The sequence below is a fragment of the Bos grunniens genome, chromosome 7 (assembly GCF_055505025.1).
Source record: "Bos grunniens cultivar Pamir isolate PY7600 chromosome 7, Bosgru_T2T1.0, whole genome shotgun sequence".
Classification (NCBI taxonomy): domain Eukaryota; kingdom Metazoa; phylum Chordata; class Mammalia; order Artiodactyla; family Bovidae; genus Bos; species Bos grunniens.
The window spans coordinates 50,107,855-50,125,327 of NC_141171.1; the positions used below are offsets into that span (position 1 = coordinate 50,107,855).

Genomic DNA, 17,473 nt, shown 5'->3' on the forward strand with positions numbered 1-17,473 from the left:
ACATTTTTGGTTCTCATGATAATGACACATATAAATGGCTATAGAGTTTTTATCTTATGGTTTTCCAGAAAATGCGAACTGGAGATTGTGTGTGTGTGTTTGGAGAGAGAGAGAGAGAGAGAGAGTGTGTGTGTGTGTGTGTGTGTGTGTGTGTGTGTTTGGTAGAAATACCAGGGCATAAAGGTGGAGTTTTTGTGCACTGAGCACAATTGTGAATCAATATTCAGTCAAGTTATGACACTTTTGCTTCTCTTCACTGTGGTTCTTGGTGAAGTCTCTTCATGGAAGCTGTGAAAAGTCTTTGGAAATTGTCTCTGGGGCCACAGTTTTAAAATCTGGTCCCAAATGAGGAAAGAGCCTTTTCTCTTTAGGTGATGGTGTAGCCACCGGCCTCCAGAGTTGTTGGTGGTTGTTCATAGGTGCTCCGTCATGTTGGGTTTCTAGCCAGGAGGCCTGGGCTAGCTTTGCTCTAGGTCCTCCATGTATAAAAGGATGGTATATTCAGTTTGTGGGCTCTACAGGATAGCATGTTTCATTGTACTTGCCTTTGGAGATTTCTTGCTCTTTAATGTCTCCTTCAGATAGGGCTTTAGGGAGGTTCAGCATCTGTCCCTAAGACTGTTCCCAAAACATTGTCTAATGATGAGGAACTCATGCTATGGGGAGATACTGGGAATAGCTATGATTTTCACCTTTTTTTCCTTTTCTTTCTTTGTAAAAGACAATTTGTAGTACATTTTGTCTCTCTAAGGGAGACCAGAGTACCCAGCTGGTTAGATATATTTAAAGAAAGAAAAAAAATCTCTTTAAACAGACCTTGAAGAATTCTATTATAAATCTGAGTGGGAACCTGAGAATGCTGTGGCATACAGGCAAAACTAATTAAAATAACCGATAAAGAAATCAGATGTAGCCTTACATGGGATTTTCAAGATTAAAATGTACGAGAATTATGTTAATAAACTCTGCTTTTAACTCCATAAAGGATAGGATCTCATTTCTTTTGTGTAACTTGAAACCACAATCACCTGTGCCCTCTAGTGCATACTGTATGAGTTAGTTTGAGTCAAATTTTGTATTGTGCTTCCTGCCTCTGCTCTAATTACTGCTGAGGTTCTTGGTGTAAGAACTCTCTTAGCCCCTCTGATCTCCTCATCCCTGGATGTTTGTTCCTGTCTATCTGGTCTTGCTGCACTGCTGGTCTGGAGAACTGTTAAGGTCATCCTGGCAAGTACGGCGACCTGTGGCAGTCAGTTCTCAAGGCCAGGTTAGCTTCTGCCCACAGTGCTGCCCAGGCAAAGTGCCCTGTCCTTGGGATGTTTATGCCAAGCAAGGAGAGATTGGTTAAGAATATTCCCTTCCTTTCCCCTATCCATACTTACTGAGCTGCTGTCTGGGACAAGGTGGATCATGTAGGGATCCTAGAGACCTCAGCATGGTCAGCACCTGTGGACTTCCCTTCCAGGAGTGGTGTGCAGGGTACTGCTAGGATGTGTACTAACAGATCCCTGAGGTAGAGGCCACGTTGCTATTTGCTGGGTATAGGCAATTGAGTACATTTTTGAGGTTCCCCAGGCTGTGGCAGAACACAAATGTTAGAGGGGTGAGGGATGGTGGCCAGCCTTGGGCCCGGTGAGCCCCATAGACAGCTATTTGTCTAGTAGCAAAGGCTTGTGATAGAGTAGCTTCTTATTGTATGACTGCTGTTTATCAGCTGGGTGGTTTTTTTGCCTGCCCCTCTCCCCCGCTTTACTTCTTGGCCTAGTTTTTTGCCTGTCTTTGAATGAAGACAGGTGATGATTAGCTGCCCTATTTCCAACTGGCACATTTGGCATTATAGAGAACATGGTACAAAACAACTGTTCATTTAAGGTTTCTGTATCTGTCATAAATGATTCTTCAAGTTTCACATGTCAGAATTGATAGGTTCCCAAGGAAAAGCTTCAGGAAAAAACAGACATTCACTTTTTACAGTATACACAATTTTAATAACAAAACTTCCCTGTACACTGCACTTGGTTACCCCCTGCCCCAGTATAATAGTATTTTCTTCTCCCTTCCCCCCCAACCCACTTGACCACCTCCCACCCCACCCCACCCCCCTACCACTCCCACAAAAAATGGCTCTTAGGGTGATTGAACACAATATGTTTGGACTGTACTTTTAGTTTCCAGTGTTGGTCGGAAGGTTCATCAAACATTCCATAGATTAGGCTTTTAAAAATTACCAAGGAGGAACAGGTTAATTGCAGGAGTAGCAGACATTTCCAAAATGTTTGCAATAGCGATATGAAAGCTTAAATAGCCATTTACTATTTGTTTTAACCTTAAATTAAGTACTACGTGTTTGCCCTAGGTTAGGAACAGAAATATTTAATTATCTATCTTCATCTCTTTTATCTTTTTCTAGTTGAAGCCGTTTAACCTGTAAGGTATGAAAAGCATGTCCCCAAACAGATTTTTGAGTCAGATCTGTCGTATTGCTTTATTAGGAAAATGATCATGTAAAAATAATATTTCAAAATTTCATATTGATACCCATACTTTAGAGAGAACAGGGCATTTATAGTCTCCACCCCCCATCGTTGTGTAGAGGAGGTATGCCTAAAGAAAATGGTGTGCCTGTTTTGAATTTAGGGTTAAGACCTAGTGCTACATAGGTAGGGCTCATTTTTATTGGAAAGAGTCTAGATCTTGGTGACCAGCATTAGAATGAGCAAATGGATTTTAATAATTAGTGGAGTTGGGAAGTTCAGTCAATTCCATTCACTGAATTGGTACAAAAATTAACTTAGCCACATTAAGAAATTACGTGTGTTAGTGCAGATTTTTGGCTTAAAAATTAGTATCTTTTCTGTTGTTGGCAGTGGGTATTCTCTGAGTTGTATGCATTTGTAAATTTATCAACTCACTCTAATTTCAGAAAGGTGATTGAAATCCTGGCAAGCTACAGAAATGAATATAAATAATTCCAAACTAGCTATTGGTTACTAGGTGGGTACAGTATCAGAGCCTTCGTTAGCTTCCTTTTTCCAGAGAGATTTATTTTTCTGGTTTTCAAGTGGTCATTTTCTTCTAATCTTAAAAATGAAAAAGGGGGGATGGGGGAGTTGAAGAGAATAAGACAGTAAAAAAGGCCTAGCATTATATTGCCAGCATCTGCAGTGTAGTTGTGATGGTCTTCCACCCGAACCAGTTGGTAAAGAGAGCACGTATGACTAACAGTCTCATCTTCAAGCCTGTGCTGATACAGAAATACAAATAGACCAAAATTAAAAGGAATCTTGCCTTCTATAGGCATTTGAAAAGGGAAGTTTGCTCTTTAAATGGAAAAGGAAAGCGCTGTTTGGCACTGTTATTCACTTTTCTCAGAGAGCATTGCCCAAAAGATGAAGGGCCAAAAAAATCTGTCATTTTTCAACTGAAAAGTATGCCTTGGTGGCCTTGGCTATGCTGTTCCCCTGAATTACTAAATGGCTTGATTTTCCAATTTACTTTCCTATGTACATTAAGGATTTTGCCGACTGATGGTCCATTTTACTAACTGTAATCTTTAGGATTAATGTGGGGATTCCCAGCCAATATTTCTCACCCTTCTGCTCACAGTTTCAATTAATTTGGGGTTGTGGTTGAAATGATGGAAACTACTCTGCTATCCTTCAGAGCTAGTGGAATCTTGTATGTCTAAGACACAATTGTATTGTGACAAAGCTGTTCCCTTACAAATGGCCATGCTTATCCTGATAAATGGGTTGGTAAATTTTAGCTACTGGAGCTCTCATTTGTTACAGGGGCTTCTGATCCAGCCCTTCTGAAAGGAAAGTGTGAGCTGTGCCCTATGCTGGGAAATCAGCTTCTATCCTTGCCCAGGCAGACCTAGGGTCTAGTTTTATTAAGAGATGAAATGTTCACTGCTCAAGATCTGCTGAGGTGGACTGAGACTTTACCAAACAAATCTGCCCACCTTAGAAATTGTAGAGAGCACATTTTTACTATAATTTGTGATCTTGTCTGCTTTTTACTGAGACACATTTTCTTTGAAATGTAGGTAGACATCTTTCAGTATTAAATCTCATGGGTTAAACTATAGTCTTAACATGTTTCAGTTCCATCCTGGGAAGAAATAGGCCTTGAATGAAGTAAAGGATAACTTTTTTTTATGGTAATGATTTTCTCTAAGAATTTATGCCTTTTTTTCTTCATCATCAAATGTCAGTTTTCATCTTCTAAAAATCAAGTCAGTAGTCTAATTTCATGGTTTTTGCTAGTATTTTTGCTAGTGGAACCTCATTTATGGAAAAATTCTGTGTGAATTGGTAACTTATATCTAAATCATAAATATGTCATAGTCTCTCTGGGGAAATCATAATTGAATAAACAAAATACTTGTGGCTCTTTTCTGCACGAGAAATGTGATATCATTATCATTTTTAAATTGCTGAACATTTATATTAATAACAGAGAATCTCCCCCCTCACCCCTTTCCAGCTGCAGGTCCCAGGGCCTTTGCCCTGTTTGATTCAGATCATGTATAGTTGCCCATTTGCTTTGCTTCCTTTTAACTTTGCTAACCTGTTTCAGGGAGAGTTAGATTTCAAAATGCTGCCTTTCTCTCATCTCCTCACCTCCTTCGAGTTACCACTGTGTGGCTGCATAGGCATGTAGAGTGTTCTGCCATGAGAAGGTTTGCTTCAAATCTGTGTTGTTCCCTTTACTTAGAAGGACCTGCTCTTAAACAGTAAGAATTGATATCCATTAAAAGGTCAAAATTTAGCATGTAATACTTAGAAAGTACTTTTTAAAAATGGTTCTTTTAAAATATATTCTAACAAGAATCAGTATTATGCCTGTTGCTAGCCAGTTATTTTTAATTTGGCTTTTTGAGGCTTGAAGATCAAGGAAAGGCAGAGGAAAGAGGTTTAAACCCCTTTGTCAAGGCATCTTTGATCATGACAGTTGAGGGGAGGGGGAGGGAGAGAGGGGGACAGGGCAGGGAGAGGGGGACAGGGAGGAGAGAGTGGGGAGAGAGAGAGAGACAGGGAGTGAGGGTGTATTTGTGTGTGTGCTTTCAAACTAGAGTGAGAATCTGGTCATAAGATTGTTAAATTGACTCAGTTTATCTCTTTTCTCTCCAAAATAATTTCTAAATCTTTTTTCACATATAAATGTAAGTATAGGATTTAGTAAACTAATTAGTAAAGTGATAATTTAACACTAGTTTAAAATAATTATCTAAATGCCACAAAAATCAACATGTCCATTATAAGTCAAACTAGAGATATGATACGAAGTCAGTGTCATTATTTAGTATAGATTTCATTGTAATGAGACCTTTTCACAATCACTTGGATTCATTGTTTATATATATTAAAGACTTACTCAGCTTATTAGAATTACATAAAGGGTTCTGATTTCATGATATGGACTTTGATAATACCTACTAACCCAGGCAAAAACTCTGGAAGAAGAGTGTTTAATATTGACCAGTCTTCAGCATACATAAAATTCTACTCCCCACACTGGCATTAAATTGTAGGTTTGAGTAAATACCAAATTATTATACAATAGAACTTTGCTAAGTCTCCTTTTAAGCGGCAAGCCAGTTGTGGTACTTGGGGTGGAGAGCAATGATCAAACAAGTATTGATCCATATCTCTTTCTGCTCAGTAGCGTCTTTCCAAACTGTTTTCAGTAGAAAAAAATAGCATATGGAGACCTTAGTGTAAATGTTTACACACAATAGTATATAATTACATACATGAAATGTCTTATTTTGAAGTAAGCATTTTTAGACTTTCCCACAAGAGTGCAAATTAATGTGAGCATTGCTTCATTTAACACTTAAAATATGGTTTCATTTAAAAAAAATTAAAAATACTTCAACACGTCAGAAACCTAAGTCTCCACTTGGTTTGGAAAAATTAGGCTTAATGTCACCATTGGTAAAAATTAGATATGTATTTAGCCCCTACTATGTAAAATAGGTTACTTATCTGATGTAATTTTTGATGATGGGCAGATATTATACTTCACATTCTTTGTATGGCAGCTGCTGACACTTGCACTGTCCATAACCATTAATGATGATGAAGGGTCCTTCATGGGTAGGTTCATATTCATTATATGGTCCTTGGTCTGACATGTTTGACATATGGAGTCGTGTTTGGGATCGGAGCTGCCTGTGGTTCTGAATCATTGAGCACTGCCTAATTCTTCTTAAAGTGGGAGGGCAGCACTTCCTGGAGATGAACACTATAAAAATAATAAAAAAGAAAGAAAACAATAAAGCCATTGTTCCTGTAATTACCCGCTGAGTGAAGATGGCATTGTCTGGTTCCGGGAAGTGTTCCTCAGTAGTAACTGCTATGCCTGCAGTAGTTGGGATTTCTTTGTCTCCCACATGGTAACTTGATGAGCTTATTCTTTTTGTATATTCAGTGGTTGGATCTTTAAAAGTTGTAGCCATGGCAGTGACGGTGGTTGATAAATTCCAGCAGAGCTGAAATCCATGGACTGCATCTAGTATATCCTCTCCCTGGGTGTGGTCGGGGCTGTGGCATAGGATGGAATGCTCCCACCGACCTTGGAAACTGCCCAGCCAGGAGGCCAAAGCACATATTCGAGGGCTGCATTCCCACAGATTGCCAGAGAGGCCAACGGTTGTGAGGGACCTAAGGGAGTTTAAGATCTTGGAATCAAGGCTGTTTAACTTGTTGTTATCCATGAGGAGTATTTTAAGATTAGGCATCGTTTCAAATACTGTCAGATCGATGGCTTTTATTTCATTTCCAGTCAAGTCTAGTTTTTCTAAAGTGCCCCAGGTCCACTCCATCCCACATGTCAGGTTGCTAATTTTGTTCCATTGTAAGAAGAGCGTGTGCAGACTGCTTAGCCGTAGGAAATGAGCAAAATTAATCTTCGTCAGCTGGTTGTGCTCTAGATGAAGCTCTCTCAGTTTGATTAATCCCGCAAATCCATTGCGAGCCAAACTTCGCAAACGGTTTGTGCTCAAATCCAGAAACTCCAGACTACGACAGTCCCAGAACAGGCGTACTGGGATAGTCCGCAGGGAGTTGGACCGTAAATGCAAGGTCTGCAGCTTCCGGAGGCCATAGAAAAGCTCTGGGTGCAGAGATGACAGCTGATTAAAAGACAGGTCCAAATTTTGCAGGTTAATCAGTTGGGTAAAAGTTGTGTTTGGCAAATAAAATATTTTGTTGGAACTCAAGATTAATTCCTTAAGTTTATATAGTCCTTGAAAAGCATCTTCTTTTACTGTTGATATTTGATTGTGGTCTAAGTGGAGCCAGGTGAGTTGACTGAAGCTGGCAAATTGATCCCTTTCGAGCTCTGTGATGTGATTGTGCCTCAGGGACAGGCCCAGAGAGCCCTTGTCTGTGGTGTTTGGCACTGAGTGGAAGCCCTGAGAGTCGCAGTAGAAGAGCAGCTTCTCACAGCGGCATTTGGGTGGGCACGCCATACCCAGCGCAGGCAGCATTTTTAAAACCATACTCATTGCATATATTGCTGCTAGCATAGGGGCCCCTAATGGCCACTTGAAATGTAAGCCTGCAGAATATAATTTAAGGAAAACAAGAAGATAGAATATTTTTCAGCAGAGCATACGGGCTTTTAAAACAACAACAACAACAACGTTATGGCAAAAGATTTCACTACATATAACTTATTTTTTCATTTGCTGTAAAAAAACTAACCTTGTTAGTATGACTAGAACAAAACTTAAACCATTAAGAAAGGAGATACAACACATCTGTCATCAGCAATATATATTTTACCTAAACCTCAAAATCCAAAAATGTGACAAGTGATTTCTCTCATAAAATGTGAATTCAATGGCTTATTTTAAAAGCGTGACTCCTTGCTGACTGTACAAGACACATTAAATACATGGACTTACCCATTCTTCTGAGCACATTGGAGGCTGCATTCAGTCTCGGTTGTCAGACTCAACGCAGTGAGTCTGTAAAAGGCTCTAACATGCAGGAGCCTTTGACCAGTTTCCTGTTTTCTGTGTCCCAGGCTTTCCGAGTAAAATTGAAATCCACCAGGGCGAGTTGTTTTTTCCTTAGGATATTCCTCTTGAAAGCATTGGTTTCATTTTCTTTGACCACTCTAAATCAGTTTTGAATATAAGTTATTAATTTCGTCCTCCTCTAACTGCTCAGCTGGTTAATCAAAGCTTCAGCCTCTCCTTTCCACAGCCGTTAGTTCTCTCGGTCTTAACTTGTTGATGGCAGATGGGCGGCTTGTTGCAGAGAAGAGCTCCTGGAGCAGCATGAGTGCATTTACTGAAAAGCTTTTCCGAGAAACGGCACAAGAATGGATTTGCTTATGTGCTGCGACCACACAGAACTGTATATAGGCTGACGTCACCGGGTGACGTGTCTTTTGTTTGGGTTTTCCAGAAGCTTTACTGTTATAAAGCAGCGTGCTTTGTAACAATGTCGGGGTCGTTGTAAGACCCCCGATTATAATAAAGCGAGAAAGAAGAACTCCTGACCTGAAAACATGGTATTCCTTCAGTGTAGGAAGCAGCAGTGAGGTTGTAATAAAGGCTGCATTCAAGAAGATCCTTCTGAACAGTGAGTTGGGTTAGCAGAGTGACGATTTTTTAATGCTTGGAAGAGCCAGCATTAGACTGCCGATTCTGCATAGAGAGAGCATCTAAATGGGCAGGAGCCTGTACGATTTATGAAGTGCTGATTTAACAGCATTCTATGTGAGTGCCTGCTGCTCTGGTAGTTTGGAAAGCTACTCAATCACTTGGTTGTCATGCTTGGTTAAAATAGAAGTTACGACTATGATTTGCTTCAGATGTGTTGGTAAACTAGCTCAATAGGCTTTGCTTCTTTGCCATTAACAGTTTAGCGTTAAAAACCAAGAATAAAGGAGGGAAAAGGTTGGAAAACAAAGAATTTGGTTATTCTACTCTTTGAGAATTTTAAGAGAAAGCTAATTAAAATGATTTCTCCTTCTCTGTCTTATTTTATATAATAGTGTTTTATCACAATACTAACTGAAAAATAATAATCCAGAAATCTTTGGATGTCTTGGTAGGAGAAAAGGGTAGGTTGATATAGTCATTTAATATTGCATGCTCTAAGTGTTAACAGTGGAACAGAAATAATTTAGGACAGGTGGTACAGCATGGCTAGATTATGACATGGTCGTTTGTATTTACCTCAGAATTTCCCTTACTCCTAAAGCTAAAAGCCTCTAGCGATCTGGGTTGGGGTATTGTGGCCCTCAAACAATAGAGCATTTGCATGCTCAACAGCGCCTATTGGCACACTTAAGAACTGAGTCTCATACTAACTGTTGTTAGAATCTCTCTAGGGAATACAAAAGATCACTTATACTTTGGAATAGAATTTTTGCTTTAGCTGTTTTTACTTGACCTAACACTGTCTTCTCCTGTTGAATAGTATCACTTTTCAGAATTTGGTTACGAATATACAGCTCCATGTTTACTACTGTATAAACATGAAAGTTATTTCTAGTGTGAGTTAGGGTCATAGTTTCAGGCCTGATGAAGATAAGGCCTCTTGTACACCTGACATTACTGATTTGGCCTTCTTGGCCATTTCTCTCATACCATTTCTCTCATACTTATCCTCAGTAGGTCTTGTTTCAGACTTGAAGGCAGAAATCTGAAAACTGCCCCATGGTATCTGTGAAACCAGAACACCATCAATCTGTTGGCTTCCAGGCGCTTTATCACACGGGGTGTGTGTAAGAAGTTATTTTCTCAAGGGGTGTTGTGTCTGTGTTGGAATGCAGTGCCAGAGTGAGGACTGAAGACTCCAGGGTGCTTCCCTCAGGTCTCTGTGGAGACAGCAGCAATTGCAAGTGTGTAGTTTGGCTCCTCCTTCTAACAGACCCCAAGATAGGATTAGAGGTATAAGAATTTTATTGAGGAAAATGCCAGGAATGTGTAAAGGGAGAGAGAAGATGACAGAAATACTCCTTAGGTTTGGTAGAGTCTAAAAACCCGTGGGGCATGTCTGACACCTGTGAAAGGAGAGGGGAAAGACAGACCCTACCAGCAGGACAGTTCTCAGTCAGCTTCTCCAGGCCAGAGAGAAGTCCCCAGGCCAACATTGCCCACGAGTGGAACCCCTTATTCTCAGGAACTAGTATTCCCAGTTTTCCTGTTTCCTGGTTAAGGAAGCGAGGGAGAGGTCCTCGTTTAGAATTCAGGATGCCATTCTTCCACTGACCTGGATCCTTTCCACAGTCTCTCTCTCTGTAGGCTGGAAGTTCTTAACCCGAGTCCATAATTGGCCTGTAGAGTTGTGTTGCTTGTGCATTTTTCTGTCAATAAAGTTTAATCAAATTCTTAGAGTCTGTGACCCTAGGTTTCAGAGTGACCATTCTGTAGGAACAGAACTTGTTCACAAAGCTTCCAATGAGGGGTGTCTGGTAAGGGTGGTCTCTCAATTTTTTTTTTTTTTTTTAAGGAAAAGAAGTCCTGGGGATACTGTAAATGCTCTTACTGAAGTTAATCACCCTCTGATGAAAAAAACCTTTGCAAGGCAGGAGGAGCTGGATTAATTTCTCCCCTAAAGTAACCACTTTAGTTCCATGTGGAGAAAAGTGTTGAAATCAATTGGATTAGAGCAACCATGATTAGGAATGAGTTATATGTGAAAATTTAGAGGGAAAAGCATTTCCTTCCCCTTGAACTCTTGGTTCCCTTCTGCTCTTGTAGTCTACTTGGCCTACTTACAGTATACTAATAGATGAAAAACCCTTAAATTACATTATCCTAATACTATTATAACAGATTTGTGGGCAAGGAAAATTGTTCAGAAAAGCACCAGTGCAATCAAGAGTATTTTTTGATGCACCTGGAGAAGTGGGCAGTAATGCCTGCTATACCACAGTACCCAGAGAGCACGGTCTGTCTAGGTCATTAGCTGTCTTGCCCACTTGACTTCTCTTTGGGTTCAAAAGGTTTAGGCTGTGGAATCAAAGAAGATGTGATGTTTGTCTTAAAATGGGTTGGAGTACACTGTTCCTATTGAGGGAGATTTGTATCGTTTTTTGATCTTTATCTCTCGTTAGCTAGAAGGACTAAAAAGAAACCCATGTTCTTTCTGAATTAAACCTTTTCTTGGTTTCATTTCACAACGGCTTTATTCTGCATACATATGCCTTTGACTTAATTAAAGTGGCAATACAACCTCTGGAAAGTACTCTTGATATCATCTGTTTCAATTTTCACTGTTATAGTTGTTCGTGACAAGGCAAAGGACAAGTAAAATCTAGCCTGTCTGTCCTCTCTGTGAATGGTTTTAAGCAAATTAAATGAGTCATGTGGCCGGGTTTAGGTGTTAATACTTATCTGCATTACTTTTCATGAAAGTTTGCTTTTAACATATATTGCTAATCAGGAATAAATATCTCTTTGGAAAAGCAGATGTATAACGTGAAATTTTCTAATCTTTTGTGTTAGGGAGCTGGATTTTGCTTTATGCTGAAAACTCAGGTGTTTCTTAACCAATCGTGCCCGACTCTCAAAATTTTCATATCCCAGAGGTGCTCGGTTAAAGAAAATCTTCTGGCCGCCAGTGTTGGTCATGGTTCTTTGGAGGTCTCTTCACAATTATCAAAAAGTTGCAAAAAGATATAAGATTTGTGGGTCTGAATATATCCCTTCCCAAGAACCTTTTAGGATTCTTAGTTGGCAGCCACAGTTGGGCCTAAAGATGCTGGTATCAGTATCTTTATTTCAGTGAGTTTTATCAATACTAGCCTTTTTTGAGAAGTGGGAGGGAACGAGGATGAGAGAAAATTATGATAAATCCTAGAGTTCACTGTTTTTAAACATGTGTTTGGAGGCAAAGATTGACTATTAAGTTTTTGATTTACTCTTTATTTTTCGCTGTGCTAGGTCTTTGTTCCAGTGTATAGCCTTCTCTTGTTGTGGAGCACAGCCTCTAGAGTGCACTGGCTTAGTAGTTGGTGCTGTGTAGGCTTAGTTGCCCCATGGCATTTGGGATCTTGGTTTCTAGTTCAAACCTGCATTCCATACATTGAAAGGGAGATTCTTAACCACTGGGCCACAGGGAAAGTCCGTGATTTGCTCTTTAAGAAATTACTGGGGTTTGGCACTAAACATCAGCTTGTTATCTTCCCAAGAAACAGAATCTGTCTGACAGAGGCAGATAGAATATGTAAGGATTGATGGCCTTTCCAATCTGTCATGTTAGACATGGGCTAAAGAGTAGTTAATTAATCATCAAGTTAATTGATTATCCTAGGTAGAGCCAGAGAATCTGAGAACATTCAAAATTCTAGGCCCTTAGATTTTTGGTGAAAACACAGAGGACCACTTTGAGTGTTAGTAAGTATCTCTGTTGCTGAGAATCTTTCCTTCCAAAAGCCTTTTAAGAAGTAGACTGTCTACATTAGGCCTACAGAATCCACAGTTTGATCCCGTCCTTGCCTTTCATTGATTGTGATATTTTAAAAGTTCTTTTGTTACTTTCATTAAACATGACTGAGAGAGCAGTAGGAAGGAGTGATGGTTACACTGATGATGATGAGCTGTGTTCCTTTTGATGCTGTGACTTTCAAAATGTGGGATTTCTCCTAGTTTTGGAGACATGTGTTTTTGGGCAATTGTTGCTATTGGCAGGATGGCAGAACTAGTGTCGTGTGCTAACATTGTGTTCTGTGCCCACAGCTAGAAAATTCAGCAGTAAATCTTAGGGTGATAAATCTTAGCTAAGGGAAAATCTTCCATAGAAGTTTGAGCTGAGGTGCTTTTAAACCACAGAGATCTTTTATTTTACCTATTGTAGACATCAGACCAACCCAAACCAAACAGAACGGTCCTGAAGTCTTGATAAGTACATAGACTGATTGAAATTTATATTACCAAGCCCTTGAAGATTCCCAGTGGCTCAGTGGTAAAGAATGTGCCTGCCAATACGGGAGACTTGAAGGTTTGATCCCTGGATCTCGAAGATCCCCTGGAGGGGGAAATGGCTACCCACTGCAGTATTCTTGCCTGGGAAATCCCATGAACAGGGCAGCCTGGTGGGCTACTGTCGATGGGATCACAGAGAGACGGACCCAACTGAGCGACTGAACACACACACATTTCTTATTCTTGCCTGCCCGTGGCTTCATTGTGTTCATGTTTCCCCCATCCTCTGTATGTGGTAGGCTTCATTTTTTATTCTGAAATAGAGCCAAGTTTGGATTTATCTTTCCTGCTGCTTCTCCCTTTCTGCATTTAGAGTAGCTTTCTACTTAGATATGTTTCCTCCTGCCTACATAGACGACCACAGGCTATACGAAACCATTTGCACAGGATAGGATTAAGAGTTGAGATACCCATTCATATTTAGAAGAATCTCTTTCAATTTTAGTGGGCTCTTTGACCCACTTGGCTAGGTTTAAGTGGGTGAATTTGCAGTATATCAGCTATATGCAGTCTTGGTTGTTGAAGCTTGGAAATGCCGTTCCTCCCTCTTAGTGTCCTCTGGGGTAGAGAGATGGCAACATGTGCTTAAGGCAAGCAAAGTATTTGAACATGTGATATTGTCAATGCAGAGAAATCCAATAACAAAAATTCGGCCCAAAGAGAACAAGATCACTTCTTATTAGGAATGGCTTATAGCAGCATGTCAACATTATAGCTGCTGTTGATATATTGACCCCATGTTGCTAAGGCTTGAGCTCCCATGGGAGCTGATTCTTTTCCTCTGTTTTTTTTTGTGCTTTTGAAAGTGAGAACATGGTGGGGGTCTATCTAATGGCTTCATAATTTTTCCCTGTGTGTGAGCATACACGTGTACCTAATAGCTTCATAGCTTTACCCTTGTATGGCTATACTATAATCTATGGACATGTAGTTTTTTTTTGAGGCCTTTGAGACAGTGTAAAATGAATATTCTTTTAATATCTTTGCATACTTAGGCAAGTTTATATATAAGGTAAGTTCCTAACAAAAAATTGTTGGGTTGTAGGGGGTATATATTTAAAATTGATAGACATTGCCACATTACCTCCCAAAGAATTTTAAACCATTTATACTTCCCTCAGTAGTCTGTAAATGTATACTAACCCTCCCCTCACCCTAACACCATAAAGCAGACTTTAAAATTGTGAATCTGATAGGTGAAAAATGCTCTCTTTGATGTGTTATGAGTGAGATTGAGCATCATTTTGGATGTCGGTATACTGTTAGTTTTGTTCTTTTCTGTGGATTGTGTATTTCATTTGGTCATTCCATTCCCCACTCCTACAGTTGGTCATTTCTTTAAAGATTTGCAGGGATTATTTGCTTATTAAAGAAGCTAATTTTGTTTGTGACATATTTTACAAGTATCTCCTCCAGTTAGTCATTTGTCTTTTAAAGGTTTTATGATCTTCGCTATATATGCTTAATTTTAATGAATGGTGAAACAGGTGATAATCTTTCTTAATATTAAGACACACACTTGCCATATTACGGTAACGATCCAGTACAAGTTGGTGAACATGAAATTTGTAGTATCTTCAGTAAACAGAGATTCCCTATTAACCCATTATCTTTAGCAGAGAAGAGGATCAGATCCTTCAGAAGGTTATTTTTAAATCAATGCAGAAACCAGAAATGTTTCCTGGTTTATCACAAATCTTAACCTGATTTTACCAGTTAACTGAGCTTTTAAAAATCCTTCTGTGCAGGGCTGCAATGGAGACACAGACATAGAGAACAGGCTCGTGGACACGGGCAGGAGAGGGTGGGACGAATGGAGAGAGTAGCATGAAAACATATACACTACCATATGTAAAATAGAGAGCCAGTGGAAATTCGCTGTATGACTCAAGGATCTCAAACTGGTGCTCTGAGACAGCCTAGAGGGGTGGGATGGAGTGGGAGGTGGGAAGGAGCTTCAAGAGGGACGGGACATATGTATGCCTCTGGCTGATTCATGTTGATGGTATGGCAGAAACCAGCACAATATTGTAAAACAGTTATCCTTCAATTAAAAATAAATTTTAAAAAAGATCCTACAGTTTTTAAAGGAAAAAAAATCCTTCTGAAATATCTTTACATTTGAGTCATTTTATTTTTTCCTGGATTATTAGTAGCTTCAAAATTAAGGCCTTTTTTAATGACCTTTATATATTTAATTTGTATACCTATTTGCGCATCTGACAGCTTCCCAAGTTACTATGCACAGCACCTATTTAACAAGTAGATGGTTTTTTAAGAAGAAAACTGGTGTCTCAAAAGCGATTGAAATATCTCAGCTACATGCTTCAGTTTGTTCTTTTCTCCATCATGGATTTTGTTTTCCCCAGGAAGGGAAAGTGGTAGTTCATACATTCATTCTGGTCTCCCCAGGATTTGGTGGAAAGGTGCAACATATTCACTACAGTTCATTTAGTTCTGTGCTATAGTGGCCATGTAAAGGGACATGGCATAGTTAAGCCATAGTGGAATGTTAATGGTGGTTGTAACACCTAAGCTTGTTAGACCTTATAGGCACATTTTCAGGTGTAATATGGCATGGGGCCTAGAAAAATCTAAAGGTAGTAAGCAAGGCTGGCTATCATCTGAGAAAATACTCAGATGAACCAGTAAGGCTCATTTCTAAGCTTATGCCTTCTTTGAGGGGAGAGAGAAAGAAAGCAAGGTTATAGTATGTAACATTCGAGTTTCTTACCCAGTTTTAACATTTTTAGGATGAAATAGGTAACATTAGGTAAACCAGAAAGTTGTCTTTTGCAACCAGAGCGAGAGGGTATCTTTGAAAGAAATTTGGGAATGCTGGTCTATTTGACCATTATATTCTATTAAGTTACTTAATCTTTGCCTCAACTCTTGTCACATTCAGTTAATACAAAGCCCGTCAGCCATGTGTAGGCGAGGTAAAACAAGAAGGGTCAAATTGCTGTTTCTGTTATCTACCAAATGTATATTGTATGATAATGTGTTGCCCATCCCACAGCAAACTTTTTAGTCCTACTTATGAAGGTATAGGGTTTCCCAGATGGCGCTAGTGGTAAAGAACCTTCCTGCCAATGTAGGAGACATAAGAGACTCAGGCTCAGTCCCTGGGTGAGGAAGATTCCCTGGAGGAGAGCATGGCAACCCACTCCAGTATTCTTGCCTGGAGAATCCCATGGACAAAGGAGTCTGCCAGGCTATGGTCCATAGGGTTACAAAGAGTTGGAATGACTGAAGCGACTTAGCATGTGTGAGGATACTGACTGAACTCAAGTCTCCCTGGGTTTTCAAAATATTTTTCTTGAGAATTTCTTTAATATCAGGTCCCCTGTTCATCTCTGAAGTCTTCCAGCAGCATCTTGGTAACACTTCTTTCTAAAGTTCCTTATCCCCAGCTTTACCTGATGGCAGTATAGTGGATGACAGGCCTCATTTCCCCCTTTTGTACCTGCAGGTAACAATGCTGCTCTGTTCTTTTCTCTCTCTCTCTCATTGTCATTGGGGGAAAGAGGCTTCAGATGCCCATTCTGACTTGAATCTTATGAAATGTCATGGTTCTTAGTGTTTAAATTTTAATTTTCTAATGGCTGATGGAGGCATTGTATTGAACTAGACCTTCCTATTAAATTAATCGGAACGTCCTATTTCCTTTTAAATCGTTCTTAAATGTTCCCTTTTAAATAGTCCTTAAATTGGATTTTATCCTCCGCTGCTATTCTCTTACAGCCTTACTCTAGATTAAATATAGAAAGTATTTGGTAGACAATATTTGAGGTTGTTTGAAAAGCCTTATATTTTCACTGATAACAGGAAAGCAGTAACTGATAATATGCCATGTAGATGACACACTAAGTCCTATGACTTTTAAGCACGTCTGTGGTCACTGGTTTCTCATCTTGTTCATGTTAACAGGTGTCCCAGGGTATGATTTGAGAATGGCTATGAGGGGAAACAATGAGGTGCCGTGGAAGCACCCCAGAGGGACACCTAAATGAAACTTAGGGTGGAGGTGGCCACAGGGAACTTATACAAGGAAATGTGATACCTCATCTAAAGGATAGGAAGGAGTTAGAAGACGGATGGGAAGAGTATTCCAGGTAGGTGATAGAGAGCTTGGCATGTCTGAAGAATTTAAATGTGTGTGGATGGATCATATCTTGAGTGACCAGAGGCAGTGAAGTGATGGGAGTGGCTCGGCTCTGGCAGGTTGAGTGTGCAGAATTAGGAGAAGGAACCCTCTCGTAGAAGAGCCCTGAATGGATCATGCAGAATCTTCAAATTAGTGTATTTTTCACCCTGGAAGTATTGTGGAAGTCTTCACTTTGTGTTTTTCCCTGGAAGCACTGTGTTTATTTTGTGCTGTTACTTTTTGGGCGTTCACCTGGGAACCTTTATCACATGGCGTCTAGGGAATAATGTGCCTTGAGATGCCACCTACAGTGCGAGGGACATATTCCATCCCGTTCCAACTGGGAAGAGTTAGAATGAAGTTAGGGA

The 17,473-nt window shown here is 39.8% G+C and overlaps 2 protein-coding genes across 8 annotated transcripts in view; one reads left to right on the forward strand and one right to left on the reverse strand.

Moving 5' to 3' along the window:
• The window catches only part of CTNNA1 (catenin alpha 1), a 344,567-nt gene that overhangs the window by 275,521 nt on the left and 51,573 nt on the right, over positions 1–17,473 (forward strand). The window lies entirely within an intron of this gene.
• LRRTM2 (leucine rich repeat transmembrane neuronal 2) lies at positions 2,786–8,056 on the reverse strand. Its single transcript, XM_086411849.1, has 2 exons — positions 7,919–8,056; positions 2,786–7,569 (listed from the first exon to the last, which is right to left on the reverse strand). The coding sequence occupies exons 1-2, from the start codon at positions 7,920–7,922 to the stop codon at positions 6,023–6,025; spliced, it is 1,551 nt and encodes a 516-aa protein (XP_086267975.1). The 5' UTR covers positions 7,923–8,056; the 3' UTR covers positions 2,786–6,022.